General features: G+C 35.0%; 1 protein-coding gene across 1 annotated transcript in view; it reads left to right on the forward strand.

The window, feature by feature from the left end:
- Window positions 1–1,600, forward strand: part of Smp_073830 (cleavage and polyadenylation specificity factor,putative) — a gene marked incomplete at its 5' end in the record, with an annotated part of 18,368 nt that extends 16,768 nt beyond the window's left edge. Inside the window, one exon of the mRNA XM_018796453.1 lies at window positions 1,368–1,600. Within this exon, the coding sequence (XP_018646862.1) occupies window positions 1,368–1,427 (60 nt within the window). The 3' untranslated portion in view covers window positions 1,428–1,600. The remainder of the gene's footprint in view (window positions 1–1,367) is intronic.
- Between the last annotated feature and the right edge of the window lie 9,940 nt (window positions 1,601–11,540).

Consider the following 11,540-nt stretch of genomic DNA (forward strand, 5'->3'; position numbering starts at 1 on the left):
TCACAGTCAACACTAAATCCATTCATGAATGGACTGCGAACTGTCATTGGTTAGAATATACGACTTTTAAAGATGGTTGCTTATAGAAATGCTACCAGGTGTTTAACACAACTAATTCAGATTTTTTGTCAGTGGATTGATTTCTTGATATTTTAGTCGTTTTACATTAAATTATTTGCAAAATTTTATTGTTTCTTTTCATTCAAAACGCTAAGCATATTCAAATAAATTGACCTGATTACAGCTAAGTATGTTTTTAACTAGATTTAGGTTAACAGTTAAGATAAGACAAAATAATGACAAAGTGTGAGTAAGACGCAAAACACTGACCACTCTTAGCGTTAATGCTAAAATGATTGAAATAGATCAATGCACAATTATGGCGAACCTATCCAAATGTTTGAGATACTTATTTTCCATCGGTGAATATATCTCAGTTGTGAACTACTTGTTTTAAATTTTTGAACTAAATAATTCCAACTTCTAACTGTATGTCTTTCCTTAGGAATTTTATCTAAAAATTATTTTGTTTCTTATTCAATGAATTCATTCTTTTCGAAACATATTCTCTTTGCCTGCTTATATTATACCACTTCTACTTATTTTGATAATTTTATCTCATTGTACTTAAATAGTGGAACAAATTAGACCAATGTACATATGTGTCCAGTTCTATGTTTCTTATAAATGACTTAAGTTAAGTAAAATCATTATGTACAAAACTCCAGTTATATTGTTAACTTTAACTAAAGCATTGAACTCAATCTTTTCCTTTTATTTATTTACTTATTTGAACACATAAATATTGGTACAAAGGGGCACCAAATACATATGCCCCACACAAGTCACTTGATATGTGTGTGGGCTGTGATACTGCTCGGGTTACCAGACCGAAACAGGTGGTTTTCTTAGGGGGCCTTCGACCTAAAGGTCTGATCCACAATGCAGCAGAGCAACATCAGAAGATGCAGTCCTATGGTAGCCGGTGACCAACAATAGGTTCATACACCATTTGTTCACTCAGGATCCTGGAGCCCATGTGCACCATTGGTTTGGAATCAGGGTTTCCCAACTCCCCTAGATGGATCCTCTATATCCACCAACTTGGTTAAAGCGCCGGACATTCGCTTTTCGTTCTCTCAACTTTGTAAACAATAGTAATGCCACGAGAAGGCAATGAGTAGAACTTCCTTGACAGTGGCTGTACACTCGTGGCCATTTGAGAGCATTTCGAGAGGGAGAACAGATTCTCCCCACCCTTGGTCGTACCAAGGCATTTGGGCTTATTTATTTATTTTCAAAAATAGAAATTTTACTGTTCGATCTTTGATTGAACAGATTTTGCTTTGTATTTTGTTTTCTTTAAGAATGAAGCTTTAGGAGAGCAACTTATCAAAATGTTTAAAGAACAAATCGTTAGTGTTTAAGAAGATCTTGGAAAATGTTGTACAGTATACTTCACTATTATTGAATAACTATTTTCGTGAATTACATCTTTATCCAATTAAAAATATATAAACTTTAGAAACAAACTATGTTAATTACCTTGTAAAATTTTAAATGTACGTAAGATTTAGTCAATATTAAAGCTAATCTTTTTAATAATATTGTGGTGTTTGCTACTTATGCCGACAGATATAAGTAGTATGTAGCACTAATTGGAAGTAGAATGCCTGACAGTAGAAGATTGAAATGAAAAGAACAGAGAAAAATTGAAAGAATCATCAAGCATGTAAAGGACAATTGAAGGAAGATGTGTAAACAATGTATTTAATGTATGATTTACATATTTAACCAAAGTACTCTGTAATTTTGCTACAATATTACAATCATTTGTGGACAATCTATAGGAATGCTTATTAGTTATTTATTTAATAATAATGAGAATTTTGAATAAATTGAGCACTGGGTAGTTTGCTATAAATAAATAATATATTTGTAACACCCCAGTGAGTAGAAAAATTAGATTTCTGACGTTTCGTGACTCAGTGTAAGCCACTTCTTCAGAGAATAAATCTCTGAAGAATGTTCTATTAACTTTTCGAGAAGTAATACACTCGTTTGAAATGATAGAAATGTATTATCGATCAGAGCTATGATACACAAAAGCCGTATGAGCAGTCTTGAGTATTAATCAGTCCTGTTTTCTGCCTAGCCCAGCCAGTTAAGTCCAGAACACTAATAACAGCCTCTACAATATGAATTATTATTCTCAAACATACTGGGTTTATATACCAAACAAACTGACCACATCGTATCATAAAATAGAAATAACATTTGTACAAGATTTGGCCAAATGTAGCTGTGAATAGAGGGAACAGTAATTAGTGGACTAGGGATAACTCGAGAATAGTAAATCGTATAATAATAGTCTACAGGTCAAAATCAAGTTTATAATAAGAGGGACACGAATATGAATGGTTTAGTTACTTAACAATTATACAATAGGAAATATATGTATATATCATATTGGTCCATAAATAGTCCTCAAAGTTACCATTCATAATTCTCCACGGGATATAACATAAACTATAAGTGAATACAATACATTATTACACTTTGGAAATATTTCTTATTTGTTTCAGGAAACTGAAAAAGGCTACTTTTCTACTTGATTAATTATTTGTCTTTCAACAAGGACCAACATTTTTCTTAGTAACATTCTATTTTGATTATTCAGAGTAAATAATTCAGTTGATTCGTTTTGTATTCTTGACTGACATTAGATTGTTTAACGTAATCAACAAGAACCCAAATTTCATGATAGGTTGGCGTCTCTGTCAGAAAGGTTTATCTAAAATCTTCTAAGTATTAATAATCCTTGTAGGATTCAAACTGAATATTACGGCCAGAACTGAACTACTTATTTCGTGACTTTTGTCTTGTATGATTGAGATGTTTACACTACTTCTTCATATAGGGTTTCTTGATGACTACCTAACATCAAACAAAATGAAGTGCAATACAATACCGAATCACTTCTACTGCCGACTATATTACAACATGATTTATAGAAACCAATTACCATTATGAACTCCACAACATAAAATCAGTCAATATTAAGTGATCAACCGCTGTAACTGATCTATATTCACCTCAGATTCCTAGCTCCACAATAACAAAAGATCTATTAAATGCACACTGAATCGGTCACACTCGTGAGGTTATTGGTAAATACAAGTAGATTACATGGAACTCTAACTTCAAGGTTAATGTAAAGAAGCTTTTTTGATAAGGTTTAAAATTATTCTCTTCAAAATATAAGGTTTATGTAGTGTATACTTTTGACATGGATCAATTATTTAATTGGATGTTTGAGTTTTATAGCTGATATCGACACATCTTTAGGATATCTATTTTCAATATGTAGTTTCCTCAAAAAAGTTGATATTTGTACCGGAATTTCGCTGGATTTATGTGAAAAGTGATATAAACTATTTTTATAAGAACTCAAGTATAAAAGCTTATCAGCTAGTCATTCATCAAAGAGTTCCTGTAAACTAGTTTTCTTTTTAATCTCACCAAATTCCCTTGTTATTGTAATATCAGAAAAATGTAAATATTTCATTCATTTTACACCCAAAGAATACAATTTTCTATTAGAATATAAATAAACTCACTCTTATTATCACAAATAATAAAAGAATCATCTACATATAGTTAATACAAATGAAAATCTTTAAACTAACAATAAAGCAATCGGCTAATATTGTCCTGAAAGGGGACTGTTATATTATAAAAGAGTATCCCATGGCTATTTCATCCTTCTCTCTGTAAATAATGTCACCGTTTATCAATCAAGTGTATCTCAATAGTAATCCCTTTGAATAGAGTATTAATATTACGGTTCTTATCATTTACGTATTTTCGAATGAAACTAATATTCTCGATGAGTAGTAAGGAACTACTCAAAGTCAAATGAAGCCGCAAATTTATTATATACATTCGCTTCATCTTTAGTACCAACGAATTGGAAGGTATCCTGCAGCAAATATATGAATATATACCTTATTGCGAGCTGCAGAGAGTTAGCTATTTCCCCATAGAGTGCTAAAGGGATCCAGACATGTAAATAAATGTACCAAGAAGTAGACTGTATTTTTACACTTTGGATAAGCCATGCAAAGATGACGAAACCACACTGCCTTTGACAGACTTCTATTTATCTTGTAAATGACTGTTATTCTATTTTGGTCGAATGATTCGTGTTCTGTTATTGAGCTTCTTGTAGGTCCACTGCCGTTATAATATTGTGGTACTAACTAGTTCATTTCGTTCGTCAATTAGATGATTTTCTTATTCTGTAGAAAACCTCAGTAAGTTGTTTTTCGACCAATTTGTTCTCGTTTATCTCGTGGACAACTTTAGGGAGCTTGTTAGTAGGACTCATTTTTCGATGTCAGTCATTCGGTTTACCAAAGATATTGCTTCAGAGCTTGTGATCAATAGTCTTCAAGTACTTCCAAACAGTTTGGGTTGTGTTTCTATGTTCTCATATTGTCAGATATCGAACCAGTCAGTCAGCTACAACGGATAACCAGGCACCTATATGCATCGGTCCAAGTTGTCATACCTCATTAACACAACAAGATGAACACCGAATTCATAGAATTAGTTAATTTAGTGGTGGTAATATATAAAAGAAAGGTTGTATATAAGGATATAGTGCAGGAAGAAAGACAAATATGAAGCAGTTTTAATCTCAAGGTTTAAGGGAAGATAAAGAGTGTACACTTTGCGCCATTGTGATCGATTCTGAGCCATGTCACCCAGAGTCTCTAACCATTGGTTACGATAGTCACACGGACTCCAACCAAGTAGTATGCATCTACCAACATGGCTCAGACTAGAAGTTAGTGACTTCAAGCACTGATGCTACGTTTTGGTTTGGCCACCCCTAACTCTCTTCCAACTGTCGCCAATACTAGTCAGCATAGCGCGTCGTGGTAATCGATGTTCAGGCATACGTAACACGTGGCCCAACCATCTCAGTCAATGAAGATTCATGACCTCATCGACTGATTTTCCATCATTTCCTAATACCCTGTATCTAACCTCACTATTACTTACCCGGTGATCCCAGTAGATGCGAGCGATATTTCTAAGGCATCTATGATCAAATACTAGTAACTTACGAGTATCTTCTACTCTTAATGGTCACGTTACTCAGTGCTAACAGAAGACTCTGCATTTTATCAGCGTCTTCACCAAACAGGACTATGTCATCTGCGTATTCCAAGTCGACAAGTGAACCTCCTGGTAGGAGACCGATTCCTGAAAATTCAGTGGACGAGTGTTATTTGCAGTAGTAGGTCTATGATGAAGTTAAACAAAAATGGGGATAGTGGACAGCCTTGCCGGACGCCACTCGAGGTTATAAAATCAGATTACAGTTCGTCAAAAGCTCTCACTCGACTGCTGGTGATTGAGTACAGATCCTTCACAAGGTTTATGTACTTCTGAGGTACACCTTTCAATGACAGACACTGCCACAGAACATCTCGGTCTACAGAGTCAAATGCTGCTTTCAAGTCAAGAAAAACTATCATTGTCGGACGCCGATAAACATGTTTGTGCTCTAAAACCAGACGAATAGTGAATATGTGGTCGATGCAGCCACAACCAAGTCTGAAGCCAGCCTGATTTTCTCGTGTTCACGAGTCTTTGTAAGGTGCCCCATAATTATTGAGGCTAGCACTTTAGATGCTATGTTAGTCAAACTAATCCCTCTATGGTTATTATAGATGATTTTGACCCCTTCTTATATATTGGGACAATCAGTGATTGTGACCAGTCGGATGGGATTATGTCCAACTCCCAGATTTTAGCCAAAATATTATTCAACCTAATCGCTAAAATTAGACCACCATATTTACAGACCTGTGGAACAAATCCATCTGGACCAGCTGCTTTTTCTCGTTTCAGATTAGTTATAGCCTTTTGAACTTCAGCTAGATTGGGGGACCTACTTGAATGTTCCGTTCATGTTTTCTGGGAATAGTGGGTAGTTGTACAATAGCTGAAGGCCAGCTAAACTGTTCTCTAAACGTCTGAGCTGAGAGAAGATAAGGGTTCTTTGTTTTCCCGAGATTGTCTCACTTACACTTGACTTCTTAATTCCGGTTTCTTTTATTAGTCTGAAGAGTTGCCTACAGCCGCTGCCTTCTCCATCTCTTCTGCTTTCGTTGCCCACCATTGCTCACGATCGTTCCTTAAACTTTTTGTTAAACTAGATCTGATTTGTTTTCGCTCTTCGTCGTGTTCAGAGCTTGATGGAATGAGTTTACGAGAATCTATCAGTGAAATAGACTTACAAGGAATCCATTGGGTTTTTGGAACCCTATGGTTTAAATTACTAATAGATGTTACTGCTGTTTCCACAGCTGTTCGTATATCTTTCCAAGCAGCATCTGGGTCAGTCTCCTTTACAAAACTGCCTAAATGTGAACTCAGTTGTTCCTGAAACTTACTTTTGGCTTTCTCGTCCTCCAGTTCAATCCTAATGGGTCTTCTTAATGTATTTTTTCTGCGTCCAGTGAGGCGCAAACAGATGTGTGCTCGTATTAAAGCGTGATCAGAGTCTAAACATGTATTCCAGTACGAGCAACAATCTTCTACCGAGCCTCTCCAACGATGAATGATGGCAATATGGTCTATTTAAGTTCAACGTTGGTTCGGTGAAGGTGGTCGCCATGTTAGACGATGACTCTCCTTATGCTTAAAATTAGTGCTTGTTAAAAACAAACGATTGTCTGAGCATAGTTGCAGCAGACGATCACCATTATTTGTTCGCCGAGCCGGAATACTAAAATATCCACTTAAATGTCTATCTGTTTGGTTTAAGCTGCCTAATTGGGCATTAAAGTCACCCGCTACGAGTAATATGTCTGAGCGCTTAGCTTTTTGAAGAAGTTCACAGAACTTTCTGTAAAAGTCATCTTTCACTTCATCTGGACTGCAGTCAGTGAGAGCGTAGGCAGAAACGGCGAAAAGACAACGACGTGTGTCCCTATCCTTTTGAGTTCTTACGGATCCATTTAGCCGGACAGCGCACAGGCGACTGTTAACGGGAATCCACTCCAATAGTGCATGTTCTGCCTTTTGTACTAAGTGCTGTGCCTAATAATAATAGTAATAATAGTCATAGGGTCACCAGATATATGGAGGGTGTATCTCGTCGGCACTCCGTTTTGGCGGGCTGAGGTCAAGTGAATGACCACGCTAGGATCCTGTATGTGTGCTCCGGAGACACAGCATACATCAATGGTACGAGATTCTAGGGTCTTAGCCAAGGAGTCCTGTTGGTCGATTTGACATAGGGTACGTACGTTGAAGGCTCCAATGTGTAGTTTGGAGCGAGGTTTTAGTAGACCTGGGACAGTGTTTCGCGCACTGAAATCGTTGGCCATGGTGACATTTGAGGAAGAAGCCGGAAGTTTAGTGTTGAAAGTCGAGGTGGGAGGAGTAATAGGAATTGAAGAAGGAGATTGATTATGAATACAGTGATCTTGAGTGCAGTTAGAGGTAGGAGGGCAGTTATCACTTCCCCGTTGCCTACACTGTAGAGAGGTTCTTCTGGATGTACTTGAAGAGAAAATTGGATTAGAAGTGGTCTTAGTCACCTGCGAGCATGACCGCAGTGCCCAAGGGACAACTGCTTGAAGTCAGTCACACACGACCTTTTTGTGGGTAATTTTTGTGTTAGCTCCGTACTTGTTGGAACCTTACCACGGGAGACGGATATCTGTGGGATAAGGCGAGGTGTGCATTTTTAGGGTCGACCTTTTCTAACCCCATCCCTCCTTGTAGGAAGGCAGCATCGCAGTTATACTGGTTGTCTGAAGGAAACACCTTACTGCCGTCACACCTCTGTACAGTGAGTAGTGCGACTTCGCCTTCAGACCTTGGGTTTGCTGCTTAAAGTCTTACCGCTCTTCAACCAGCCTGTCTGGCATGGAAGGACCTTGAGGAACAATTGTTCCAGCCAGTATAGCTCGACTGGTCCATCACGATAGACAAACCCGACTACCATTTCAAGGTAGCAGCAACGATCGGGCAGATATCGAACCATTGGGGTTGTTTCATGATATCAATTGTATGAATCAAAAAGAGTGGTTTTGAGACGCTAAATTTTCAGTATAGAATATAAAGTTGGGTATTTACTCTGATTGACTAAATTTTTGAAATTGTAAATGTGAAGAGATGGTTTATTGCGTGGTTCACAAGATAGAATTTCGTTTCCTCAGATGTAAAGTCTGTAAAGGTACTAATGGACTTTTGAATATAAATCTTTCAAGATTGTTTGGAAATCTATGGTGGCGTTTTATGGATTTGTGTCTTTCACCAAGATTTCAATAAATGAATTAAGCAAGTTTTCCAGCACTTTTGGTAACATAATCATTAGATAATTGATATTTATTCAGTGATTATTCATACAATACAAGAGATCGTGTTATGTTTCGCTGTGGTTTTGAAGTGCTCGAATGAGTGGAACCAATGTTGTTTCTTGTATGATACTTAAGTAACTATGATTTGTACATAGCAATTTATGAGATATTCATAATTCCTTAATTCACTGACTGAGATAACTGTCTCAGATAATCCAGCAGAAGAATTTATAAGCCTGTTAGGTTCGTTTTTTGTACCTACAGCTGTTAAGTAAAGAGAAAACATCCATTAACAGAAGGAGAATTCAGTAAACAGGCATTTTTTCAGTGTTTTTTTCTGACGAATCATTCATTGTAGTTGTCTTTCTGATGTATTCACCTGCTCGTCATTATTATTGCAATAATAGTATTATCACCCTTACTATTACGTGATAAAGATAATTACAGAATAATATTTGGTTATCCTTGACCAAGACCTAATTATATAAACCTATCTAAAAACAACATTTAATCTTTAATAAATTGTAAATATCATGAAATCTTACGATGATCGGTAGTTGCAATTACATTAACATCATTACTATTATAATAATTATGTAAACTAGATTTTTTTTCTTTTCTGTCTGTTATTCCGAAAACGAAAAACGTGACTTGGACATATTGTACAAAAAAAGAATAACTCGGCTAGTCTTTAAATTACTGTTCATGTATTTGACCTCAACTTGCTTGATATTACTATTGTTCAATATATGTTGCATCAATTTCAATGAGAAAAAATACATATACATCCACCAAAAAATATATATCAGAAAACATTGAAAGGATTCTGAAGTCCTTTAGGGTTAGTGTCACTCAATAATTAATACAGTTATTTCATTTTAAGCAAAATGTAAGATATGTCAAAGAAGAAGACAAATCCAATACTACTTACAGAATAAATTGCACTAACTATGAAAAATATTACATTAGATAAAATGAACATCCCATCCAACTTACTCATTCATCAACATAGATAAGAAGTTAGGAGAAATTATATGCTATCACTGATGTCATTGCACTCGAATCACCATAGACGTGAATTCCATTGGGGAAACATCGAAAGTATGGGTTCGGTAAGCTTCATGAGTACCAAAGAATTTCTAGATGTATGATATTTAAATCATTTAGCAATCAATAAACATACTGATATAGACCCAATCTACAACCTATACAAGAGAAGTCAGTCGATAATAGTCAGAAAGCATCTGAAAAAGATACTGAACATGAATTTGAGGATAAATGATGACGATCAAATCCACCAAGGCTACCAATCACAAAAAAGTCATCAGAAAAAAATGATGTAACATTTGTGGAATAACTGTAAAGCTCAATTCTACATAAAGTAAACGATGCTATTGTCCAGACCTACAATGAAAAATCAGCAATTTATTCATTTAGCATAGAGCACACAGAACCACTAAGACCATTCGCCTCAGCTGCAAATGATCACCATTACATATTCACACATATATAAGCTTTTCATTCAAATATATGAAATTATTATTGATCAAATAGCTAGGAATTAATCAACGATATATAAACATACATTTCATAAAGAGATTGAAAGTATACGTGATATCAGTCTCTCAGTGATTATTAATAACACAATAGTACTACACATAAGCATTAACTATTCGGTCATTTAATAATCAATATTGAAAAAACCAAACTGAAAACTCATATTCAAATATGATAATAAATACAGCTAAGAAATATTACTTTTCAATGAGTTACTTATCATGGTTTCATACCAATAGATTTATGATGTACCCTGATAATTAAATGTTAGAAATGAAACAAATGAAACAAAAACTGGATTGAACTTGAAAAGAAGGCCCATGACAGAGTGGGTTGGAGAATGCTGGTCGGCGGCCTATACTCCATCGGGAGTAACAGGCGTAAGTAAGTAAGCAAGTAAGTAAAATGAAACAAATCGATTGAATCATCAAGAAAAAAAGAAAGAAGACCTTTCAGTGAAGAAATTTTTTATTTGACAACGATATTATTCTTTTAAGTTGTACAATTTCATTAATAAGTAATTTCATTTGAGACTATCTATGATAATATGAAAAAGTGTTACTGTTATGATTTTATGTCCGGCTTTTATCACGTGATTTATTCATTAATCGGAATACGACTTTTCCAATCTTAACACTGTGCCAAAACAATGACGTTTGACCGATATAGGTAGTCTAGCGTCCTTATTGGTCCCATGTCTACCTAGCCCTTCCAATTGAGTTCAGAACACCAATTTCAACTTCTTCTATGCGAATCTTTTATTTCAAGCATACTCGGTTTATATACTAGACAGACAAACCACATCATACCATAAAATAGAAAATAATATTTATACAAGATCAAGCCAAACGTGGCTGTGAAGGTGGGAGACAATAATCAATAAACTGAATATAATTTAGGGACGGTAATTCGTATAATAATCATTCATAGGTCAAAATGAAGCTTAGAATAGGATGAATATGGATATACACAATCTAATTACTCAATTGTTAAACAATAAGAATATATATAGAATAATAGTCCATTAATAGGTCCCGGAAGTTACCGTACTTATGTCTCCGCTAGGATATAACAGTCATTTTTCATCTATCAAGTACAAAATTGATTAATCAATGAATTGATATTACATAGTTTATTCAAAGTAATCAAAAGAGTTCAAGTATTAAATATAACAGTCTATCAATTGTAGGATGTTATTTCATTTAACAAAATAATTAAAATTGTTCAAGGTTTAGTTGATCTAATAGTTTTAGAATAAATAAGAAAGAGCAATTTATAAAGCATAACTAACTGTCTGTTTTTACAAAGAAAAATGAGAAAAATTACATCATTATTGGCACTTACAACTTTTAAGAAACTAGAAGTGTTAAGACTATAGAAAAATAAGGAGTTGAATGTGTATATTTTGTATATAGAGGTTAGATTTGAACTGGTGAACTGTTATAGCTTCAAATTCACTTAGTATTGTTTGTTTGAGTCTTCCCATCGATGTGTTAGGACTGCAACTGGTCAGTCTCTAATTAGCATATATGCATACTGTGCGCATTGCCTCGATATAGCCTTAATTCACAAGCATTATAAGCAAAGATGGATAGC

Source organism: Schistosoma mansoni (assembly GCF_000237925.1).
Source record: "Schistosoma mansoni, WGS project CABG00000000 data, supercontig 0172, strain Puerto Rico, whole genome shotgun sequence".
NCBI classification, from domain to species: Eukaryota; Metazoa; Platyhelminthes; class Trematoda; order Strigeidida; family Schistosomatidae; genus Schistosoma; species Schistosoma mansoni.